Below are 27,238 nucleotides of genomic sequence, written 5' to 3' on the forward strand. Positions count from 1 at the left end.
TCGTTGTTTTTTTTTTTTATTAATTTTTTTAATTTAGATTAATGTAAAAATCCATTTTACAAACGAGTGATTTATGTCATGAAACTTCGAATATGCGATGGATACAATAATAATAATAATAATGATAATCAGAATCCGGTTGCTTGTGCAACGGAAATAGATGGAAAGTATCGATTTTCGTTATTTGTACTGTAGGAAGACTTATAGGCAGAAATCGTATCGTGTTATAAACACTTTTACGATCCGTTTTTAGATTTATAATAGAGATACTTGCCAGCTATACTCGTGCATCTTGATAAATATGTTCGTATTTTCGCGTTTTAGAAGGACTGCGGAAGGCAGCTTGACAGAGGCTATTCAGTTTTCAATTCTCAAATAAAGTCCTTGGCTAGCTCACTGTCTGGCTGTCTTGAACAGTTTTCTTCCTCGATTGTTGAAGTTGAAGTATCGTTACACGACGTAGACGGAACGTAATCGACGAACTCACGTAACGCTCGTCATTTCTCTAATATATATGCAGTGATATTATTACATCATTAAATATAAGCAATTGACGATGAAAATGTGCGAGGAAATTTATTGCTTAGGTATATTAACAAGTCACAGCGGTTTTTTTACGCACAATTTAACCGATCGGTCGCTCGTGACAAATTGGGAAAATCGAATGCTGATTTAATTAGTGTATTTTTTTTTTTTCACGCTTTTTCATTTTTTCAATTCTCTTTTATCGAATGTCTACTCGGTGTATGATAAATAGAAAATAGGAAAAACCGACACGAGGGGATAAATTGGCGAACAATAATTGACGTCATTTCCTCCTAACTTGTTATTCGTATTTAATTGATTATTGCCTTATGATACGTGAATTGTAGGCTTAACAAAATAGTTCTATTCCTAATCTCGTCGAAAGCTAATGAGAACATCGAGGCGTTTACGTTACTTATAATTATAATTATAATTATAATTATAATAGTCTACAAATAACGATGTTAAGCTTGATAGATTATGTTGATAAGTTTCATTTTTTAATTCGTTAGCATTCCTTCATATCTCTGTCTTTTTCTCTTTTTCGATCTATTTCTTTCTCTCTCTCCCCCCACTCTTTCTCTCTCTCTCTTTCTCTTTGTATCTCTCGCTTACTGTACCGCGATATATTTGAAGTACAGACCAACGAACCAATTGTCTATAAATCCATCTTTATTCTGTTCTTCAAATTTTCTTGTACTTTTTTTTTTCTTTTTTTTTTTTTTTTACCCTCCATTTTTTTATTCCTCTTCGATCTAGTCGATTTTCACAAATTTAGACATTTTCATACCCATATTTAAATATATATTGTTACTCGGTCAAAGAACACAATAAAATCCCTCCGCTATGAAAAAAACCAAATGACACATTCTCAAGCAAAGTATCAGCTCACAGTTGAATCCCATTGTACGAAAGAATAGAAAATAAATTACCGATTGCACAAAAACGTGTTTCAAAAACAAAAACGAAAAAGAAGAAACCCTGCTTTGAATATTTCTTTCTTTCTTTTTTTTTTCATTTTTTTTTTTTTTTCTCCTACTCTTATTCTTGACACCCAGAGAATCGTTATAAATATTACAGTTTAGGCATGAAAAATTTCTCTCCTTGACATCCCTTCTGAAACTGTCGTTCATATTTCCTTCTCTCTGTTTTTCTTTGCTGAGTTGTGTGAATAATGAAAACGAAGGCTTTGGATGAGAAGGTGTCATTCTTTCTCATAAACAGTCTTATATGCTATACGTATACTCACGGTGATGTTATTAATAGTATAATTTACGTAGACGAATGAGGACATAATTTTTTTATGTTACATATCCACATACCATACGTATACATGCATACATATATTGATATAACACACACATATATGTGTGTGTGTGTGCGTGTGTGTTTGTGTTTGTATGCGTATGTGAAAGAAGGAATTAGGCATTGAAAGTCGAGGTGTCGTCTAATGATAAAATAACAACCTATTTACACGTCTTCCAAACATTGCGGATACCCCCTCACCTCCACCTGGATGAACATGCGCACGTGTGGTGCATTTGTGGAACACGATCTGAACCGTTCGTGGGCTTTCGAAAACACGGAACAGATCCCACTTTACCAACAGCCGGAGAGGCACTACGAGCGTCGGGCGACTCCGCCGCAACCAGACCGAACCAGCAAGGTGTGCCTGTCAAGTACCCAAAACCAAAACCAAACCAAGTTGAAAAGAATCTTGAAAACCAAAAACAAAAAACTGACTAGTCCGATCCAACAACAGCAAAAAACAAAAATAAATACTGAGAGAAAAAATCATTCAACACTATACATATATGTACACGCGGGAATGTTATACATCATATATTATATATAGTAATATATATATATATATACATATATATATTGTTATATATTATATAATAGATAATGACACACGTTTATGTATAGAGTGTGGTTTTTCTTGCAGTTCACTTACCACCTACCATCCAACCATCCCAATTCACGTTACTACTACTACTACTACTACTACTACTATACAACATAATATACAAATATAGTGTATTAGAGAGTTTTGCTTCATCGAGACTTTTCCCCACACAGCTTCATTACATTCCGTGTTTTTCAATCCTGTTCCACGATTTCCTTCTTGAACGTATGTAAAATAAAAACATCTTTCAAATTCGTCAACATCGCGATTGTGGATCTCGAATTAAATGCCCTGATCATGAATTGTCCTGATTCAAATTCACACTGTATAAGCAACCGAGCTCGGTATTAGATTCAACATTGTTCGGATTTCACAGTGATCCGTCATAATCGCTGAAACTGGATTCCATATAATATTCGGTAAAGGACGAAGTTCATCTGGTAGAAGGGTGTAACTAAACCTCGTTAACTGGTCGCAGGTTTTTCAGACCTGAGAAAAAAAGAAAAGTCTACTAAACTGACGTGAAGTACTGAAGAATTTTCAGACAGATTCGATTCATCGTGACGGGGCTTGTTTAACAGTATCTTGTGGGCCTTTTGATGTGGGATATAACGATATTTGATGTTCGTTGCGGAAATTTAATAATCCATTTTTGTTTACCGGACTGTGTTTCGCGGATGATACTTACTCGCGGGGATGCTCGGGAATTTAATCTTTTTCGCTTTCCAAAACTCGACGACGAGCGGTGCTTAACTCGGGGACTTTAGGGAGGCCGCAAATGCTTTAACATCGTTGAAAAGGATACTTGACGAAACCGCGTTGCGTAAAATTTGCACCACTAATGATCGCCACGTGCGTAGAATCGCGGAAATTCTAAACTCAACCTCGCTTCTTCCGATTTTATGCGAATAAATAAATAAGCCGTAGAGTTGACAAAGGATCCAATCGCGTTGCTCCAATCCCAAACCCTTTTTCCTCGCGAAAATTTTTTCGCCCAACAAATCCTTCCTTCCTTCCTTCTTTCCTTCCTTCCTTCCTGGGACTGATGTGTTTTGACCGTTGTTATGTTCGTCAGGTTTTGTTGGAATCTTCATCTAAACTAGGAGTCTAACGAGTGTTCGATTAATATAGTTATTGCTAAATCTTTCACGTCCAAAAAGCCACTCTCGAATCTTCTTCGCATTATTCGAAATCGGACGTTTCACCGTTTTTTTTTATCATAATATAATTAATTCTTCGCTCTCTCCGTCTGTGGTGTGTGCGTGTCTTTCTTTTATCCTTTCATTCGCGTGAACTCATTTCGTCCGGGTGAAAGAAAAAAAAAAAAAAAAAAAAAAAAACCAGGCACGCGTTGTGAAATTTAGGAAAAATTTGGACGCGAAGGATGATTTGCAAGTGTTGGTTGGTCTGGCAAGAGTAGGGCTGCCTGTAAGTGTCATAGGTGTAATCCCTGCCCGGAATTTGGCAATGTGCCCGTGTCAGTGTGCCCCTGTTTTTTTAGTTCTGTCTTTGCTTGCTGTTACTATACTCGTTGTTGTTTAGCTGCCTGATTTGCTACTCGTTTATTTTTCATTTGTTTTTTTTTTTTTTTTTATTATTTACATTTTTCGTTAGGTACCTAAGTTGTATTGTCACACTTGATCGTTCGTCGAATTTGCCTTAAACCGACCTTATTATCCTATTTCCATAATTTGAACGAATTTTTTGCCCAGCTCCTTCGTTTCGAGTTTTTGGATTGTTTCTCTCTATTTATTTATTTATTTTTTTTCTCTTCTTTACCGTTGCTTAATTATACGCATTATTTTTACAGGGAAGTTTTCTTTCTTGCTAAAATTTTTCATTTCCTAACGCTGCTAATCGGTTATTATTATATATATACATATATATACGTTATGTTACAGTTTATAAGAAAGCACGACGATTTTATTATATATAGGTGTGTATATATATCTATAAGTATATATATATATTTATATATACAGACGTATAGAATATAACATATATAGAAATTCGAACGATAATCGAATATCTTCATTAATATCGATATTCAATATTGTTCAGTAGCGATCTACAATTCACTTGATGTGAACTTTGGACGATACATATAACACGTATTACTTATACATTATACAGGAAAAAGTATTCTACGATAATTTTTGATGCGTTATAACTGATGCGATATACACAAAATATCAAATGACATATCGATTATTCGTCTCTCACACAGAGCTGCGAAACATAGGACGCAACATCCGTTTTGATCAACATCCTGCTTAAGGTTTTACTTCATTAAGAATGTGGTAAAAAAAAAAAAAATACCAAAAGCTCGATTTCTCGGTTACAACTTTAGCCCATGAAATTGTCTAACGTGTCTATATTAATATCGGGGATTTAATCTCTAGTCAATCTAAGTTTAAATTTAACCTTGTGTACGCAACATTTATACAGACATTACTCGTGTAAATATTAATTTTTCCCTCGGTCCGTCAGTTATCCTAGTTTCTTATACAAACCTCGAGGATTATATAGGCTAAACGTATTTCCGGTTGAATAAAAAATACCTTAAAATAATTTAACAGAAGGCTGTCACTGGGCGAAATCATCATTTAATAAAATACGCTCGTTTAATTTCGTACCTACTAATGAACCAAGAAATTACTCTTTGCGGTTCTTCTTTACTTTTGTTTTTCAATTTCACGATATTCTTCGTCAGCGATTCCGATATAGTCACAATAAATATGAACGTCAATTAATCGTGGTTGTCAATACTCTAATTGCTGTCATTTGTTGATTATTATTTACGTTACCAGGCGTGACATGACGGCGAATAACTAGTTTCCACAAACTGTCCGTTTAACACTCGATCCTGAATGTATGCTCATTTATATTCCGATCGGCTTTAACAGCTGCTACGATATACATATACGTATTCATACAGTGAATTGAAAATTAGCTCGTCGGGAATCGAAAATTCAGTCAATCTTCCGCGTCTAAAAGAGCTCGGAAAAATCCTCTCGCTTCTATCTTTCGTTAATATCCGATGTTTCCGGTTCGCCTGAAATTACTTTGTTTATTAATTTTTTTCAAATTTTTTCTCTACTTTTCTCGATATTTTCAGGAGTAAAATCAGTAGCAAATTGTTGAGAAAATAGTTTCACGTTTTCCGGGACAATCAGCGCTGGCTTCTGGGTGGCAGGGAGGGGGGAGGGCAAAAAAAAAAGAAAAAAAAAAAAACGCTTTTAGATAAAACAATTTCGTTGTTTATAAATCCTTGAATAACAACCGTGCGAAATTCGGTTTCCGTCAGACGTCAGAGAGTAAAATCATCGGTGATCACTATGAGGAATGAGATCACCGGGTGCTGAGGTTTGAGTTGATCCATTCATCTTTAATTGTCTAGAGGTGAAACGCCGCCTGGGCTAAAAGCAACGACAGCGAATCTCTTCGCAGATGGAATGTTAAAGTGGAGAAGTGATAATTTCATGTCAATAAATCGCAGCATAGCTAACGCTTCGAGGTACATATTTCAAAGAGAATTCTAGACCAAAGACCTCGGATTTATCCAATTTGTTTGTTAGAATATTAGTGTAGACACGACGTCTGGTGTTATATATACGGTGAATTTTTCACGGTTCATTCATGATACGAACAAAACTGCCTTGTCGAAAATCTCTTTCAGACACCACGTTGCTTTCAAGATTTGCAAACCTGTCTGAAAACCAGTTTCTTTTTTTTTTGCTCTTGTAATATCGATCCGATCTGCACGCGTTGTCGGCGTGACCGGAGACCAGACACAACTTTTGCTTACGGCTAATATACAGTCTGTTCCATTGAATCACCACAGTGATCGATTGTTTATACAGTTATACTTGCAACATTAATTATAGCTGATGTTTTTTCCTCGATTAGCCTGAGTAAGCAAATCTGCATCCGGAAATAAGAGTAAAATCATAATAAACCGAACTTTCATTTTGGAATCAATTGTAAGTTCACCTTGAAATTATTCTTTACTCTCAGTCGATGCAGATTATCGAAGCTAGAAAAAGAGATGAAATCGTTTTAAAAAAATCACCAGCAAATATTGTTATAGGGAACAAGAACGAAAAAACATACCCATAGACATATGGTAGAAATGAATATGTGAAAATTCGAACGAACGAAGTCAAGATGTGAACAATTTGTTACAAGGTTTTGTAATTAGAACATTGATTATGCTTGAACTCTGGTTTTTTTTTTTTTTTTTGTTCCTTTAGCCGATTTCAATGACTTTCATATCCAAGCTGGATCAGGCATCACGAATGGTTTAAGTTTTCTAATTCTTTTCATTCGCAATAACGACAGCTGCTCCAGTTTCATGCGTTATAATCAAAATTGGCGCGTCATGTTACGTGTATTATTGCCTGCAGCCACGATTGATTGAATCGTGTATTTCCGGTCCGAAGATGATGTCTTAACGCAAATCTGCATAAGATGGTAGATGGTATCGCCCCGAGTCATATTATACGAGGTTAAATACTAATAAATATTTCTGTTTCCAATCCGGTGAATGTGTAAAAAGGTCAAACACCTTGAAAGAACTCATCGCGACTCCCGTTGCTGGCCAAAGTTGCAAGGCACGAAATGAAAATCAAATAGAAACTACGCTGTTTTAAACACACGCCCTGGCGTTGGATGATAAATGCCTTGTAAATACAGAAACTCGGTTTATCATTGAAATGCATAACACCTCGAGGAAATTTGTTCTCATTCACAAACTTTACCTATAGCTACGTACGTACGTACGTACGTAATGGTCCCTTTGCACGAGAATGCTTACGAGTTTAATGAAGTCACGTGTGAGATCAGAGGTGAGATAAAATAATTACCATACAATTTAGGACAGTCTTATGACCATATATATGTCTTATAAATATTTGTCAGGTTATTACAGAGCGCAAGTTGTTCAAAACGATGAAAGATCTTTTCAAATCAACATTACGTTTTATACTTCGTTTCGAATATACCGCCGTTTACAAAATCCTGTTCCAAGACAGCTACGGTTTTTTTTTTTTGTTTTTTTCCTATCCCCACATCACTAGCGTATATGCTATTCTTATTCGTTTCTTTCGTTTCCGTTGGGTATTTAAATACTTATTTCACCAATTCAGTGAATTAGTAACGCAAGCGAAAAAAGTATAAATCATAATGCACGTGCTATACTAAACCCGATTACAAGTGTAATTTTTATTATTACCGGTTCAACCTATTTGTTGCGCTGGTTTATTGTTTGAACACGTTTGGTTTGGTTTTTTTTTTTTTTTTTTTTTTTAAATTTATATTCGATTAATTTTTTGTTTCTTCATTATTTTTTTTTTTTTCTTGTTTCTCTTATCGTAGAATAGTCGTTGAAGTTATTGAAAGGTTTTTACACATATATTTACATATACTATATATATATATATATATAGAAGTTCGAAATAATTAGTCGTTTAGAAATTTGTATTACGATATATTAACATAGCGTTTAAAATATAAGTTGACATGTGACTGGTTGTGCATTTGAAAGTTGTTTAGGAAGGATCTTGGAAGAGTTCGCTACGGCCTACGTGATACGTTATACATAATTTAAATTAATATTTACATAATTGCATGTGCAATTTCGGTGTCAGATTATATTTTTTATATTACATATTAAATAATATTTATTTATATATATATATAAACATATATTATTTTTTTTTTTTAATACAATTATATGGCAATGACAATGATTTCATATATATATGTATTATACATGATGATATTTTATAAATTATTCAATATAGGTTTTTATCATATTAATATTACGTAGTATAGTCGGAGATCTACGCTATGAATTCTACTTCAATTTGTGATATACATATAGTATATATATATACAATCGATGTGTGACCTGCCTCAAGTGCCTTCATACTGTCTGATTCTCTATCGCATCTTGTTAACGCGCTTAAGGCTGGTTTATGTCTATCCGTCTGTGTATTGTATATCCTATTTTCTCCGGCTCACAATCGATTCACGCTTTACATACTTTGAATCTAAAGTCGATCGTGAGCTCATTGTTTCTAAATTGAAACGGTATTTCCTGAGCAAAGAAAAAAAAAACAAAAAAAAAAAAAAAAAAACGAGGCATGGTTCTGATCTTCTGATTTATTTCTGAAAAATAATCGTGACGGAAAGTCTGTAAAACAGATTTGAATTGACTAATTTTACGCAACGTCAATTATCGCTTCTTATACAGAATAAACATGTGCTACAATCATTTTATCAGATACATACATATATGATATATTTATACGTACTTTCATACAGACATAACCATTTCTAACAGTTCGGTCAAATTTTATGTACAAGTTGACCAACGACTAAAACTTTACGAGCAATTTTACGATGGAAACCTTTACTAACAATAATTGCTTGTATTTATTATACTACTGCTATCTACTAACTGTGTAATTGGAAATTTAGGAAGCGAATTTGTTTCAAAGTGGTTGAAGGCCTGCATGTCTGTTTTCAATGAACTCAATCGGCGAAAAGTAAGTGGAAAAATTGAAAGAAAAAAAAAAAAATTGTCGCATCATCATTGTACGATAACCTTGATAATTGTTTACACCATCTTTCTCTATGTATTAATTGTTGCTAATTAATGTTGCGTGAACCGTGTGTCATATAACAGTTTACAATATTTACTCCGTATGGCGGTTAATAATTGCCGGGCAGCTGTTACACTGCTTTATTTCTATCCTTTTCTTCTATATCTTTTCCTTTCCAATCTTTCATTGAGCATTTCAACCACTTTCAAATGCTCGATCTACTCAGCAAATACGTTAAATAATAACGGCCATATACGCTTACATATGGATTCTGAAATTTTTTTTACAATTTTTTTTAATGTTCTATTAAATTCTTTTCTCGTTTATGCGCGCCGTGATAGAATAATACATCAGACTTTTGTCTGTATATAATTTTCGGTGGCAAAACGCAAGCCGAATGTCTCGTACACACGCACATTCATTATACGACCAATCACGACTTTAACGATCCCTCAATATGAATGTACCTACCCATTTATCTTTCAACACGGGCTGCGGTTTTTTTTCTTTTTTTTTTTTCTCTTTTTTTTATACCGCGGAAAGGATCTGATAACAATTCACAACGCACGCGAATGTCTGACAACGTATTTGTCTTTTCTTTTTTTCTTCTTTTTTTTTTTTTGCACCTTTGTTTTCGATTTTGAACGAGCAGAAAGATTTGCGACGCGATTATCGTCGTTGTGTCCAAAGTGGAAATAAATACGAAAACAATGTCAAGCTTTTCACACTATACTGTATTTATTCTACGTTACATACATACGGTATGTATTTCTATAATTTACCAAACCCTGTTTCTCTCTCGTTTCATTTATTAATGTTTACGAAAAGTAAATGAAAACACACACCCACACATACACACCACTAGGAGGTGAATTTTTTTCTGATTTTTTGAAACTGTATAATTAATTGAAGCGTGTCGCCTATTAATCTCGGAAAAAGCGCTTGCGCTTATTTTAGCTTTGGCGCTTGGGCTGTCGAAGCAATAGAAATATAATTGTTACAACAATGTGCCTATATTCAAGCATCAAGCCCGTACGGATTAAAATAAGCTTTATAAGAATGGCTTTCCTCTAATGATGGTCAACTTGTACGAATTGCTGGTTTAACGATGGCACGTTTTCTTTTCCCTTGATATCGTACAATATTTTTATTTATTTATTTATATATATATATATATATATTTTTTTTTTTTTATTCAAATAAAGTCCAGAAATGTGAATATCAATATCAAACTATAAATCCGTTTGACAAACACATTATCAAAATTTTCAATGTTTTTTTTTTTTTTTTTTTTTTCTCTAATTTTATTCTTCCTTCACATTTTATTTTCTGGTAAGGAACTAAAATCTATGAGCATTGAAGAAAAGAACGTGAAAACACGTTGCAGTATGTTGACAAATTGAATTTTGAACACCTTGACATGTGAGTCAACGATAAGTTGCACGATAATTTTTGTCTACACGTCGTTAAGAAACATACATACTCGTAGATATTTTAACTTGTTCTATATAATTTGTCTGCTTAGAATCAAGTTGAGCAAACATACTTTTATTGACCAAGGTGTTCAGGTCGGTGGATTATTACTCACGTGACGTATTTATGTACATACATATATCGTTTACGTATCTATATACTTACTAACGGATTTTTGAAAGCTTTGAACGGCATAAATTTTGGGTCGAATGCGTGGCGATGGGCGATGGCAAAAGCAGCAGCTTTCATTAACTTCTTCATACTTAAGCTGTGTATTCGACATTATATTATATTATTATAGTGTAAATTGTTGATGTTGCACCGGACTGTTTTTTGTACTTTGCGTAACGCCATGCATATTTTAATAATACAATATAACGATAGATATATATACGTTATGGTCACTTACATAGCGAGTTACTAAATTGCAATGCGTATCTCATTTTATATTATATATTCTAATTTATTGAACTCTGAGGCTATTTCGAAACTAACAAATTTATCGAACCTAACCTATTTCATAAAAATAATATGCAGCAGTCGTGCTCTATTCTTCTCCTGTATTTCTGTAACCTTCTGTGACCTGTCTTCCTACTATGTCGTGCTACGTTCCGGCTTTCTTTTGTTTCTAGATATTGCAGAACCTACAAAAAAAACGCACTGAGCGGAGGGGGCGCCTAAGCTCTGACAATATGAATAAAAAGAAGTCCGGTTTCAGCAAAAGCAACCTTATTTTTAAGGTAACCTGCCTTAACGATTGGGCAAGCTCTCGGCCCGTTCAATCCCTGGTTCGACCTCTCTCGCGTCACACCTCGAGCTTTCAAAATTGATGAATAACTGTCAAGATCTAACGGATTCTCGTTCGAAGCAATGATAACGATTAACCTTACTTTCCGCAACAATCAGAAAGCGCCGGTGAAAAAAAAACAATCCCAGTCGCGATTTCTTTTAATCTCAATCATAGATCTTCATCTGTTTTGAAACCACAGGCTTACGACGAGACGAAAAACTGCTCCCAGGGTAGTGCAGGAGAGAGCCGCCCACTGATTGGCTCGTTGGTTTATATTTAAAAAACGTTCGCTTTTCTCCGTCGCATTCCTGCAGCTATAGGTCATACTCTCATCACAATCGACGCCGCCTAGCGAATTCGCGAAACTTTGCTTCATCCGAATAGCTTTTCATGTTGGTTTAACGTTCCTACTGTATTATACCGCACCTCGAGACTTTGTCGCGTCGTAACATTTCAATCATTCGTCGAAACTGGACTGTATTTTTTACCGACATTCTAACCGAGTGAGATAATCAAAATTGCGCGTCAATAATGGGATAAATTATGAACGCTAGGCGGTGGACGTGCCTTTTTAATCGCGCATGCGCGTGGGCGTCCCTTCTCCACCGTAAGCTCGCCTATCACACATCGCTAGCATTAAAATTGATGAACAAGAAAAGAAAAAAAGAAAAAAAAAAAAACGTATGCAGAATTGGACATAAAGTAAAAAGCTGCTTTCCCTGTCGCCGCTCTGTGATTGGTCCTCTCGCTATATCAAGCTTATTGCCTTCATTGGCTGTTTGTTGTGTGCTTTGTTGCTTTATCGCTTGGCTTTTTGCTTGTAATCGTCGTTTTTGTCGTTGGTTTCAGAAAGTGTATATGTATATACATATATGTTATACATTCACATGTATATAATATACGTATACCGTTTCTCAACATACACCCAAGCATTACTGAGGATTTTTATTTATTCATTTAATTGTTACCTTTTAGTATACCTACCATTTTTAGCATATAACTACGTCTAACATTTACAAATGTTACGATTACTTGGTACTCGTCTCTGTGTCCGTTATTTCGTTTCCTCCCCCCCTCTTTTCTTTAGACAAGGTAATGTATATGTACCTACTCTATAACTGTGAATTACCATAGCAATACCATCTCGTTCAATTAGTGTAGTTATGATCCAATTAAAACAAGTACGGCATTATATATATATATATGTATATACATATATATATATATACATAGAATCACACGTATTAGGTAAATGTGTGATCAATTATTTACCATGTTACATGTATAGAGTAATGTTTAGCAGTTGGATACCCTACTGCACATATCGTGTGTATTCATCTCTATATACCTATATTACATACTTACCTAAATGTTTTTCCGTTAGAAATGAGTAATAATTGAGGTCTGCACGATAAAATAATGTCAGCATACCATTTTATGGTAACCCTCTCTTTCTTTATCTCGCTTTATTATCTATCTCAGTACGAAAAAGCTCCGGCGTATACAATAACGCACAGTTACTTAACATTAAACTATGCAAAATCACTGAAATCACGCCAGTTTATAAAATCCCGTCATTGACTAGCAATTGGCTGAAAGCCAAATTCATGCCAGAGATGATAAAGGAAAGGAAACCCTCCCGAGACACACGGTGACACCGAAGTAATTAACTCCAGCTCCTCATTAGCCCGGAGAAGCTAACCCTCAGGTGTCATGGTGAGAGGAGGCGTGCCTGTTTCGGAATGTTTTACATGGTGAATATTAGGTAACTGAGGGAGCATAAAACAAAAAAAGAAAAGAAAAAGAAAAGAAAAGAAAATACAAAAAATTAAAACAAACAACCAACATCATCAACAATAAACAGCAACAACAACCACAGCTGTTATGTTTTGTCGCTTGAAGTTGCCCGCGAGGTGCCACCACCCCCCTTCTCAGCACCTAAAGGGAAGTTACTCTCAGGCACGTTCGCATTTAACATCACACAAACTGTCGAGATGGCATTACGACGTGATCATTTCATGTAATTCCATTGATGCCTTCTTTTTACAATTTCTTAACATCATCGTCATCGTCGTCGTTGTTGTTATTATTATTATTATTATTATTATTATTATTATTATTATTATAACTGTTTTACCCGTAGTTGTTTTACGCATAGCGTTATAACTTATCAGATACAAAGGGCGTATTCAGACCCGACCTATCTAATTATTGTAAGCGTAGGCATATTGTATGTATATTGTATATGTACGTTGTGTTTTGAACCTTTGCCCTACTATTAGCATCCCTGCAAGGCAGGTAATACATGCACGTTAACGATGCATTCGTCGCCATCGATACCCTGTAACCACGTTTTACACCACCTGCAACGCTATTATCGTTGAGCGCCGCCCAGGTCGAGGTCAAGGTCGAGGTCGAGGTCGAGGTCGGGGTTAAGGTCATGGTCGGACACGGCCTTTGTATCTATGGCAAAGACACTTTTTAACATATTTTTATAATTGTATATTTTTATTTTTAATTTACCATATAAGTACATGTGTGTGTTTTGATTGTTTGAATATTTTTGTCTTTTTAATGTTATCTACATAGAATTATTACATTTTATACATTCGAACGATTTTTTCCTCTTTTTTCTTTACCTGTGTTCGTTTCATTTCTTCTCTTCTCTTTTCTTTTCCATACACTTCTTATTATACTATAGTGTGTCTACTAGGTCTATCATTTTTCGGATCGTTTACCGTGCATCATGCATTATATACATATACTTATTACATGTATACACCTTATACACACGTTATATAGTCGTATTTCAGTGTACGAGGCCTTGGGGCGAGGAAATTTTTTGTTGTTATAATAATTGTGTATTTTGTTGTCATTTTACATGTACTGCATGCATTTTCAGTTTTACATTGACGATAATTTTTTTTTTTTTTTTTTTTTTTCTCTTCCACCCTCTTTTACTTTTGTTCTATCCAACATCAATGACAGCGTACTGTTTACAAAAGCGGTGAAAATTTGATCGTTTGGTTTACTTAGTTTTTCTCACTAATTTTCAAAATTTACATAAATTATACATATTTACTCGACGGTAAAAATTTAACTGTGAAAATGGTTTTACGGCAATTAAAGATCAAATTTTCACAGCCGCCATTTGTGTTTCAACGATAATACGTATATATCTATATTCTTATATACCCATACAAGGTATGCATAATTTATTTGATACTCTTGCTTATTTGTTGTCCACGAGACGATATGTATACATATATACGTGTATTGTATAAATATACTTAACACAAATGACGATTTACTATAACTGGTGAGAAACTGGACCTTATACTCGTACACCTATATTGTACCTAAAATCTCTTAGGTAGAATGGAAATAATTATTTAATTACTGACGCGTTTCCTTGTTGTTGACAGTTCCTGAATATGGCCTCGGTGTTTATGAGAATATTCAATCTCATCTGCATGATGCTGCTCATCGGTCACTGGAGCGGATGTCTACAATTTCTAGTTCCCATGCTGCAAGGCTTTCCGAGCAACTCATGGGTCGCCATAAACGAATTGCAGGTAACTCGCTGTTTCCTCTTGCATAGGGTAGACGAGTTCTTATCGCTGGGAAAAAAAGATCAATTTCTCCGTCCGACATGATAGTTCGTTATTAGAAAATGCGATTTCATTGCACAGCTACTCTGAACCGTTACGGATATCTAATGAATATGAATACAGCGGGTGCAATTTACGGGACCGTTGGTTATGCGAAAATCGGAACCCTCGGTTACAACTTCGATGCAGAAGCGGGCCGAGCCGCGAGGCAATCTAATTCGCGTAAAATATTTAAACAGCCTTGAAGTTTGCGCCAGAGCAAGCAAGAGAGACGTATTGCTTGCGGTTCCTGAAGGATTTCGTCCCGAACCTCTGCTCTGCACACTAGTGGGACTGTACATGCATGTAGTTTGATATTGCCAGTGCAGGCGTTCATTAATCAGACGACGATGTCTATCGTCTCGGAAACCGGTGCAGACGAGACGGTGCGAGACATCTGCGTCTCATCTCGTCAGACTTCTTACGTCTTTCTGTAAGTTATACGAGATATGCACCAGCAACACTGTGTTGACGAACAGCTACGCCAAGTCCGCGTGGGAGTTTACAAAAAAATGTTATACAAGTCGTACCCTAGCTGTTGGTGTCGGGTTTCTCGGCTTCTGGACGCTTCTTATTGCCGTCTCTTCTTCTACTCTATTTTACCATATAATTAATCTTGCAAGGACCGCACTTTAGTTCTTAAGAATTACACGGACAGACACACGCACAACTTCCATGCGACGTCACATAAATTCATGTCGGGGTAGAGAAAAAAACATATATATATTTTTTTTTTTCACTGTAATTGTGCGAACGGTATAACAGAGCGTTGGCTCGCTAGCTTTTCGTTACAATCGTGAAAGCTGAATCGCTTGATTGTTATCGTTATTATTATTGTTTTATTGTTATTTGTTCGAATTGAACTTTCTGACATTTTGTATTTTTCAGGACTCGTTTTGGTTAGAACAATACTCGTGGGCGTTGTTCAAGGCCATGTCGCACATGTTGTGTATAGGATATGGAAGGTTTCCACCTCAGTCACTTACGGACATGTGGCTGACGATGTTGAGCATGATAAGCGGGGCGACGTGTTACGCCCTGTTTCTTGGTCACGCAACAAACTTGATCCAATCCCTCGATTCGTCGCGAAGACAATATCGCGAAAAGGTAAGTTTCACGTGGAAAAGGCACTATTGCCTGGACAGAGTACCTACTTACTCCAAGAAAACTGTGATTTCCACGTTTTTTTGAACCGCGATGAGATTCGAGTTACCAGCATTTCAGATTCTTAAAATCGAAGCGAACGTTTCGCATTACACGTGGTATGTATATACCCGTTGCACTTTGATTAGCTAACTTTTTGCATCTAGTTTAACGTACTAGGTTTACCACGATATATCACGACTATGGATGTAAATAATACAAATTAATAATAATTGTAAATATCATGAGGTAGCACGAATTTGCAAGATTCAAAGCCTCCGTTGCACGCTAGGAAACTAATGTGAGACATCGTGCACTTTTATGAACTCTGGTCACTTTAAATGCATACGTAGAAATATGTATATAAATACGTTACGCGAATGTTGATTTGATGAATAATTTTTTGCCTCATTAGACTTCACCAGTCATCTCTTTTTCTCTCTGTTGAATTTAAGAGAAATTCTCGACAACTTCTTGTTATCACCTTTCTCGGGTTTCATAAGTCCGCAGTTGTGTCTCTTTCAATTCTGAACAATTCAAAGATGACGGAGACACTCTGGTTCACTTCACGAAGAATTTTAAATCCGAATGTTAAACGTCGTGACATGTATTAATCAGGAACGAGTATCAAAATTTTTTTGCCAATTGCAGTTTCTGCCATCTTTTATGCTGTGTATTTCGCTGGGGTATAAAATACTTATACAGCTTAGGCTTATCATTGTTATAAACTAAAAGAAAGACAATTACTTGATTCGTGTGGATAATTTTGTGGAGTGAACTAATTGTTTGATCGGGGATAACTTGTTCTCGGGGTAGGTGAAGCAAGTGGAGGAGTACATGGCGTATAGAAAGCTTCCCCGAGAAATGAGGCAACGGATAACCGAGTACTTCGAGCACCGATACCAGGGCAAGTTCTTCGACGAAGAGTTGATCCTTGGCGAGTTGTCAGAGAAATTAAGAGAAGTATGTCAATCCTGTATTAACTAGACAATAATTATACTGATTTCTCACTGCAACGTGTATAATACTTGATTATTTTCCGTCAACAATAATCGACGACACTCTTATATCTTCACAGGACGTCATAAACTACAACTGCAGATCCCTCGTGGCCTCTGTGCCTTTCTTTGCGAATGCCGATTCGAATTTCGTTTCGGACGTCGTTACAAAACTGAGATACGAAGTCTTCCAGCCAGGTAAGAAAACCGGAACGGTAAAATTATTTAATTTGTTAGACACTAATGGTTGTGGGACGGTGCAACTCTAGGGAAGATGGACCTTAAAATAGGCAGCTCGGACTAAAATAGATAAAAATTGAGTAAAAACGTGACCTACTGACGATGCACGACTAAAATTCTCACTCGATCTGAAACTTGTGAGATTTGGTTACTTTAAAAATATTCTATCACAAGTTTGTAAAAGTATTTTTTTTTCCACCATATGAACGATTCTTCAAAAGTTTTAAGCATGCACAACCAATATGGTGCTTGGATTTTGATCATTTACTGTTATTGAGATAAAGATTTTATGCGGTTCATTCGAGAAACGAACTTGATTTATTCTCTGTTTTTTTTTCTAGTTTTAATGTTCATCCTCTGTACAATTATTCTTAGAATTTACTTATATACAGAATTAAAAATATCTCATCGAATTAAGCAAGATACATAAACTCTCGATAACGAGCAGGTGTTGCTTTAACACTTGGTGCAGAAATGTTAGCCAAAAATTTATTACAAGCGAATAAAACTCCTCGCAAAAATTCAAAATGGCGGCGGTCAGCACACTTGTCATTTTATTTCCACTGTACGATCATTCTCGGTTCTAACTATTTACCGAGCGCTATTCCACGCCAGACAAAACGATGGCAAGAATAGTTTGTCTGCACCATCACCTTCGAAAAAAGCCTGAATAATGAAAAATTCGAGTTGCAAAATTGCCTCGTCCATGTGTCGGCCATGTTTTGATGTAACGCTTACCCCTGTTCTAGGAGACATAATCATCAAGGAGGGTACGATAGGTTCAAAAATGTACTTTATCCAAGAAGGAATAGTGGATATAGTGATGGCGAATGGGGAAGTAGCAACGTCCCTCTCGGATGGTTCATATTTCGGGGAAATATGCCTCTTGACGAACGCGAGACGCGTTGCATCGGTCAGAGCCGAAACTTACTGCAATCTCTTCAGCCTCTCGGTGGATCATTTCAATGCAGTATTGGATCAATATCCATTGATGCGAAGGACCATGGAGAGCGTTGCCGCCGAGAGGTATAAGCTTTGGTTAGGTTTGTTTTATCGAGTTGGTGTGCTAATAGATGTTTTATCACTTCGTTATTCGTCTCATTCGTCTCATTTGTGAAAATTATCCACCCTCCCCCCCCCCCCCCCCCCCCCCCCCCCCTCTGCCCTGTGTCTGTAGTTTTTTTTTCTGTACAAATCTTAAAGTCGAAATCAACGTCCATTTGTTCTCACGTCATTCCCCGACCATCTTCATTCGAATAATGAACTTCCTTAATTATATGAAAAATATTCTTGGAAACGAAACTGACCTTTTTATATTTGGAATTTTCTACAAAACCAAAGTTCTATTGTAAATTTCTGTCTGTGTATTTACATTATACACACGACAATATGTCATATAGTTATTTTAATTGTACGGTAGAGATGATGAATATTAGTTTTGAATCGATCTTGATTGGGTATATTTTTCAGTAAGTTATGCAGCATATGATATCATTGCAGTTAACAAAGAGCCATCAGATATGCAATTAATAAAGGATGTTTATTGTTCGCGTAGATGATTATAAATATCATTGTGTGAAAATTTGAATTTCTTAGCATCTAGTTTTCTTTTTAAATCGCTTATATATAACGATGTTAATTTTGCACTTCCGTTCCTTTAATTTGCAAGAAATTTCTAGATTAATCTAAATGTGATGTAAAAAAATTTTGATGCACAACGCGATAAAAAAATTCTGGCGAAACTTTACCGTTCAAATTGTACTTTCAATATATTCGGATATTTCGCATTCGAGCATCAGAATTGTAGAGTAGTGTCACATCAGTTTGTGATTCAATCACGTTACAAAATCACAAAAGCAATTAAACCTTGTCACGTACAGAGCGACGTTAGATTTCAATTGGAAATAAGTTATTAAGGTGTAATTAAAACAAGCCAAATCAAATCATCGCACAGGTCGTTAACTCTCCTGTAATGGCACAATTTCATTTGTCTCTATTATAAACAATTTTCCATTGCACACCCCCATATCCGTATGAGCAGCTCTTAGAATGAGATAATCCGTTTATACAATACAATAGTGAAGCACTTAGCATTTCTTTTGAAAAACGGTTTTTTAACGATTATCGACCAACGAGTATGCCATATCTCTGATAAATTAAACAAACCTGTCGGTTATTATACGCGCAACACTCCCTACGCTTAAACGAGCTCTTATTTCAGGTTGAACAAAATCGGCAAGAATCCAAATCTGGTAGCTCATCGGGAAGAGGACTTGGGCAGCGAGTCCAAAACCATCAACGCAGTCGTCAACGCGTTGGCTGAGCAAGCTGCTCACGCAAGTGCCAGCGAAGAATCGGTTCGTTTTTTCAAAAATCGAAATCATTTTCGCGCTTTGGTATGTTAGATATTACCTTTTTTTTATTTTAGTTTCATTCGTTAAACGACTAGATTTGAATACTACGCACCCACCATTTTCTACCAAGTCTATACGGTATCTGCAAACTTCTAAAATCAAAAACAAGTCCAAATCTGTATAAGTATGAGTCACATGTTCTGACGCATGAATTGACTGTGTGATAACAGCCTACATTGGCGTTGTTTTGTTCATCTGACTGTATTTTTTCTGTCTTGAGAGGTAAATTTAATTACCAATTTCTGCTTATGGTATTACAATTCAATATTATATTATACATATGTTTTTCAGAATTTTTACCGCATGTTATATGTATACTAACGATCCTTCGTCATAATTTTGACAACTATTAGTACCCCTAACTAATCCTTAGAAATTTTATTTCGTCTTAAATCTCTTACACATTTCAAGGCGAAAAATTATTTTTTGCGCTGTTTCCGTCAACAACTCGACTACTTTGTAGTTTTTGACAAGAGATAGCACAGAAAATAGGATTTGTGACTTGTGCGCATATTGGGACTTGTTGACGATTGTGAGTTTCGCACTTTACACTCTTCAGGAAGTCCCTATTTTATGCGCACTTGTCACAAAAATAACCATAGATTGTTCAATTTTCAGATTGTCTTAATGAAAATTAATTAGTGAAACTTACTTGCAGATAATTAGAGTGTGAGGGTAATTTAGTCACTGTATTGCAGGTGCATAGCATGGAGCTGAGAGCTTTACCCTCCTGCCTTCTACCGAGACCTAAGTCAGAGAATAATTTTGCAAGTCAAGAGCTGACGCGTGAAGGACGACGGATCTTCCACAAGAGTGATACCTTCCACAAGGATTCGTATCAATGACGTCACTCTATGTACTAGCACACACAGAGATATTAACTGGGTCCGTACTGATGCGCTGTACCTACGCCAGGTTTTTTTTTTTAATTATTTTACTTCAATACGATACATATGTGCATACAACACTCATACACACGCATTTACTACTTATAATATTAAATAAGAAAAGAAAAAAAATTAACACGTGAACGTCACTTCGAAACACATTAAATAAAAATACACACAGCTGCGGTACAGCAAATGAATACAGATCCAAATCTGTGTCATAAGAGAAGTGTTAACAAGAAGTGAATCGATTGGGTAACTGGAATTATCTCAAGATCGCAGCTGGTCCTGCGATATTTCAAGTTATCATTTGAAATACGACACGGACTCTTTGAAGCACAGGTTTTATAAAGCATATTGTTGCCAGTACAAGGGTGCTCTTACGATTAGTTATATCTTTAGCAATACACATGAAAGTTCTGCAGTTTTTCTTGCTATATATTTTATATCCATGCACACATTCAGCAAGACAGAGTGTTTTTACATATTGTCAGCTTGGCGTATTTAATTTATAATTAACTAGTATAATTCATAATTTTTATCTCATGATATCGATGGATATAGCAGGGTAGTTCGGATTTACTTGAATCGGTAAAGTAATAATTTGAAGTAAAAATATTATGCATCACAAGCATTCGTGTAGCGTGCCTCACAGAATCTCCCAAAAGTTTTCTGTTGAATGGTTTTTTTTTTATTTTTTTATTTTTCAATATGTTATTTTTGTGAAGAGCGTCTCATCTTTTGTGTTATAATGTGTGTTATTATAATTTTAGAGGAGCTTTATTTATACGCAAGTAGCAAGACTCTGTCTCGCTGTATAATAACAAGTGCGGTAATATGTTACACATAAAAACGCAGCGAGTATCCTAGGCTTTGAAAAAAAGAAAAAACAAAACTCTATAGAAAGACTAGATAAATGAAAATTAAACTTGGAAAAAATTGAAAAGAAAAAAAAAAACTAGACAAAGATGCACTGGGCTCAAAAACTCTGTTACCTTGTTGAAAGTTTTTGGGACCCACGTATACATACCCTATATATACCAATACTATAATTATGTATGTACGAGTTATCAATGGTGTACAATGTTTGCGTTTTTCTTTTTCTATTTCTATTGTATTTTCTTTTTTCTACTTTCTCGCTTTCTCAAACAAGTATATCTTTTTACGGCAAATATAATGTACTATAAAAAGAAAAAAAAAAACAAACTATAAATACGATATACCATAATAAATTATTATTACAATTACACAGTATAATAGCTATCATAATAATAATTATTGAAAAGTTATCACTCTAATACAATACCGTGCAAATTGTCAGCAAGGCTTGTTACCTCAGTCCAGTGGTCTGAGAAAGGAGAAAACAAAAAACACGATTTACGACAATTACTAAAATAAAATGTTGATAGTTGAACGCGGCCAACTTGAAAAAAATTGTATGGACGCAAAAGAAACTACAATAATAATTTTAGCTGAGGGATACTTTTGTAGATGTAACGGTGATCATCACAGCTAGGGTCAGGAGAAAACGAAATTTTCTAAAACTGTTAAAACAATACTACTATAAATATATAAATATATAATAGTTATCGCAAAAAAATAATGAAATAAAAACATACTCATAATAAAACGCGTATTGTAGAAACATATTAAATACTAGATTGAGAAAATTGCGATGAGATAATATTTAATATAGTATTTAGGAATTTGCTATAACTATTGTAAAATAATTGCTGTGGATAACGAGCACTTTTTCTAGATATCCTGGCCGTGATAATGGAATGAAAATGAATAAATAAATAATGGTAGGATACAGAAGGGATGAGGTTACCGCTTCGCAGTAATATCGACGCAGGTGAATTAAATATTGCGATAATATGCGTAGTATACGCGTACTTTATACATGATATAATTTGTTGAGCGAAAAAGAAATTTACTACTACGCGATGTACTCTGTATGTGTAACCATACGTCTGTAGAGTGTCTGGAGAAATGTATAAATATACATATATACATGTGTGTGTGTGTATATATATATGTAAGTTGAATAATAATCTTATTATGCAGATGTGATAAAATTGGATGAGGTGTCGAGACAAATTTCAGATGAAGACAGAGTAATACCGTTCCACCAAAGCATCGATAGATTTTTCTTTCTTGATAGTTAAAATGTATCGTTCTGGCACAGTTATATTTTTTCCTTACTTGCTGGATACTTAAGAAATATACCGTGTTGAATTTGGCAATCGAACGAAGTCGCAAGTTTTGCATAGGCAGTAAATTTTAACGACATTATGACAAACTTATACCGGTGAAACCTATCAGTAGGAAATAATGACTTTTTATTTTTCATTATTTTCGTGTTTGTAAGAAAAAGTATCGAAAAATGCCTATAATAAATATTTTTTAACGCTCCAATTGAAATAAATTAAATTATTATTTCAAGCTTATAAAAAGAAAGAAACTTTTTGTAATTCCTAGTCTATTATTTAAATCAACTTTTTATTTCATTGATTTGATTGATTTGATTTGAAGAATTTTGCAAATCAAAAATGACAAACCAGCAAATTTTTGTATTATTTTTCAAATAGCTTCGTACGCCTACCTCCCATTGTGTAAAAAGCCGTGTGGAGAAGAGATTTAAAAGGGGGAAAAATAAGGATATTTAAAACAAAACTGTAGCCAGCCTTGTACAGAAAAACCCTAGCGTCAATTATATATATATATATCTATATCTATATATAATTGAAGGTAAATATAAAAATATAATAATATCGGTTATAAACATTAACAATAATATAAATTGTATTACGATAAAAGCACGTGCTTGTGCTACAGGTATAGTAAATATATAAAAACATTGAATCATACTGTTATTACTGCTTCATACTCTGTTATTCGTGCTACGTTGGGCTCAATTCGAATTGCTATGTATAAAAGTTTCTACGAATTCCTAACCAATTTTTTTCCAACAATTATCAATCGTTGATGATTTTATTCTATTACATCTATGATCTGACTCAATTGCACAAGAATTCACTTATTCAGTTTTAAATCCATTGTCATAGTCAAAGAGTAAATCAATCAAGTTTTATTTGGGGTAATTGATGAAACGCAATGTGAAATATTCAGTAGAGCCCAGAGCTTAGCACCTTTAAATATACTTGCCATTATGAATGCCTTAGCGAACATGATTGTAAATGTAAACACTAAGTAATGGAAAAAGATTTACAATCAAAGTATGAACACACATATACATACTATACATAATTACACAAATGATACACAGTGAGAATATAATATTAAACTAAGGATGAGTATTTAAAAGAGATAAAGAAAAAAACTGAAACAAAAAAATTTATAGTCGTGGAAATGTATCCTCGGTGGCAATACTCGACTTCGCCCGTCCACTTAGTTTAGACCAGTCTCTCACTCACTCATTACTCAATCACTCAATCACTCAATCACTCACACTGACACTCCAGCTGCTCTTGGATTTTCTATAACAAACATATATAAAACTATCGTTTCAAACTTAGAAGCCAAAAGAATAGAAGAGAAAGAATTAAAACTAGCCCGTGAAATTTTTATTTACAGAAAGACAATTTACAGATACCATGAACTTTTGATTTTTTTAAAAGAAAACTATTTATAAATGCACTGCCAATTTGAGAGACACTATAAAGTGCCATCATAATTTGAGGACGGTTTCTTATCCGTCGTGTATTTTATTTAAAATCACAATTTAAGTTAAACTCCAAAAAGATTTAGTCTCTCAGATATATAATTATAATCTTAAATTAAAGTCAATTCTGACGTTTTGGGAAAAAAATTAATACAGAGCCCTCTTATATACATCCCATTAACATGTGCAAACTTTTAATGCAATATCGAGTAAAATTATTTATTTTACAATTTATTCAGATGTAATAACGCTAGAAACTATCATTTAATCAATATGTAAACTAATAATACTAAATTCTTGATTATCAAGAATATTATACGACGTTCAAGAAGTATATTTTAATCTCTGGTAGTCGAGTTACAGATATACTTAACAGTCTATAAAAAGAAGCATATCATTCCAAAGTTTCACTTTAATTTGAAACCCCAAATATATTATATTATCTCAAGCAATGTGCTATAAGCAAACGAAATAATGATGTAATGATAGGTTGAAATCGATAATACATAAAAAAAAAAGGTCACAAAAACATGGAAAAAAACACGAGCATAACATAGTCAATTTTAAAACATTCAACTACACGTACTCGACAAAAATATTCAGCTCTGTTAACATTACACGAGAATAAAAATAGCCATACTATTAATTATGTCCATGAGCATAAGATCCGACGCAGCATAGACTAATAGGTGACACATTTTCTCAATTAGTTATAACCGGAGTACGATCTAGAGCCAACTGAAGATTATATCTGAAAATGTGAATGGCAAAATTTGTGTGAACATTATTTACTTTCATTGCGATTTATCAAGAACATTTATCCAGTAGTGTCACATGTTAATCTGTGAGGTGTTGGCAATACCGACACATTACATAAAATTTAACGACATTATATAATCGTAGCCGTTAAAGATAAATTAAAAATAATTTTAAATTTAAGCATAGTCGACTCTAGCCTTACGATGAAGAAACGATCATTTTCTAATCGCTGTATTTGTAATCAAAGAAGAAATCCTTCGTTATTTGCGGGAGTTCATTATAATTCGACTAGGTGAACTAAATTTTAAAGTGCGAATGAAAAAATAACACATTGGATACTCGCTTCACATATTTTCTAACGAATATTAGGAACAAACGGGAAATGGAGGAAAAACACAAATGTGTAGAGTAACGAAGAAGAAAAGTTATCTTGTGATTCGCGCTTTATTTAAAACAAATGAATAAATCAATAATAATAATAATAATAATAACAATAATAATAATAATAATAATTAGTGAGTTAGCTAATGAATATAGCCGTACAGTTTAGAGGAGAAAGTAAATCAATAAATTAGATGTTACTACAAAGTAACAGGCAAAAACAGTTATAATAGCTCAAGTTAGATTTGCATATCTTTGACATATATCAGGTGATATGAAAACAAGTAAACGGTGAGTGTAAAATTGTAATCAGAGGAGTGAAAATCAAATGTTTAGCGTCGAAACAACTATCTAACCGCAGTAAAATGGCATTAAGAAAGTTGACTATTATGTCCGCAATGTATATAGTTCAGAGAATTTCCTCTTTATTTCTCTCACGAACGAAAAATTAAGGATTGACAAAATTATGACTTACATCTCGTTTTCAAAAAAGACCCCAATCGAAGATCTTTCGAATGCATAAACTTGGAGCCTGTGACAATTGTTATATATAGTGTACGACAAAAGAAATATGTATTGCAAGTGTACTGCAATGCTTTGCAACACCTGGTACATTCCAAAGGATCAATTAACACTATTTTGCATTTGCCCGACTGGCTTTTTTACGATCCACTGATAACGAGCAATTTGCAAAATATTAGGCAGCAAAACGATACGCTATCGTGTCACCCCTAAACATCTTTCTAACGTAATTAATCATGATTGTTACATGCGACAAAAAATCTAGGCCTAATACTAATTACGTCGAAAGAAATTCTTAGGTCTTTTCTAATACTGTACCAATGTTTGATTGACAAAGCCAATACCGGTAAAAAGAATAATTTTTATTACACTGTACACAGAGTTTATCTGGAGGCGTGCCATTTCAACCGTTGCTATTTGATCACATATGTTCTATTTTCAAAAATGTAATTGTTGCGATATTTATCTGTAACGCAAAAATAGCTGAGTTTTTTTTTGAAATTGGTCCCGTACATTTTTACAAACCTTGGTGCATCATAAACTGCAAAATGGTAGCAAGCGCGATACTATAGGACGGATTAATGGGTTTTGCTATCATTTTTATCTTATTATTTTATAGGTATACATAATTAGTAGTAAACGTATAAACTGATGTTCTGATAGGCTGATCATATTAATAATTATGTTTACAATCTTCTTTTCTTTTTCTATGTATTATTTCTCTACGTATTGTATCACGCCGACTAGAAAGCTTCTTACAAGGTCGGTTTTTTTTTTCATCAGAAATTTGACGTAAATATATTTTGAGTATAGTGACAGAAGTGATGATTTGCATTTGGAGGGCGAAATTTCATACTTTTATGGATAAGAGAAAGTAAGATTGTGAACATAACGATATGTCAGTAAATCTTGCCATAATACATTTACGATATAGCGATATATGCGATCCTAGTTAGACTGAGCCAATAACAATATAATGTAATATACATAATATAAATAAAAAATGCGTTAACGAGATGCAGATATTATCTTATATGTATATATATATATATATACATATATATATATGATTAAAAAAATCAGAGGAGTAATATTTGAGTGAACGTGACACGATAATTATATTGATATTATTAATGATTAATACTACCTATTACTATCAAACTATTGTAATGACAATGCTTTGTTATATTGTATGAGATTGTAGTCTATTTTTCTGTTGAAGTATTGTTATTGCCTATAATACGCTATGACTAG

General features: G+C 34.4%; 1 protein-coding gene across 14 annotated transcripts in view; it reads left to right on the plus strand.

Moving 5' to 3' along the window:
- Positions 1-25,915, plus strand: part of LOC124416146 (potassium/sodium hyperpolarization-activated cyclic nucleotide-gated channel 2) — a 55,950-nt gene extending 30,035 nt beyond the window's left edge. For 2 of the 14 annotated variants that reach the window (XM_046897056.1, XM_046897044.1), the window contains exons 6-14: positions 2,117-2,191; positions 11,148-11,255; positions 14,731-14,880; positions 15,844-16,062; positions 16,915-17,061; positions 17,177-17,294; positions 18,086-18,374; positions 19,558-19,732; positions 20,449-25,915. In XM_046897056.1, the coding sequence (XP_046753012.1) occupies positions 2,117-2,191; positions 11,148-11,255; positions 14,731-14,880; positions 15,844-16,062; positions 16,915-17,061; positions 17,177-17,294; positions 18,086-18,374; positions 19,558-19,732; positions 20,449-20,595 (1,428 nt within the window). In that variant the 3' untranslated portion in view covers positions 20,596-25,915. The remainder of the gene's footprint in view (positions 1-2,116; positions 2,192-11,147; positions 11,256-14,730; positions 14,881-15,843; positions 16,063-16,914; positions 17,062-17,176; positions 17,295-18,085; positions 18,375-19,557; positions 19,733-20,448) is intronic. The other 12 variants (XM_046897050.1, XM_046897051.1, XM_046897053.1 and 9 more) reach the window with 10 other exon arrangements.
- Positions 25,916-27,238: the final 1,323 nt, after the last annotated feature.

The sequence above is a fragment of the Diprion similis genome, chromosome 2, assembly GCF_021155765.1.
Source record: "Diprion similis isolate iyDipSimi1 chromosome 2, iyDipSimi1.1, whole genome shotgun sequence".
Classification (NCBI taxonomy): Eukaryota; Metazoa; Arthropoda; class Insecta; order Hymenoptera; family Diprionidae; genus Diprion; species Diprion similis.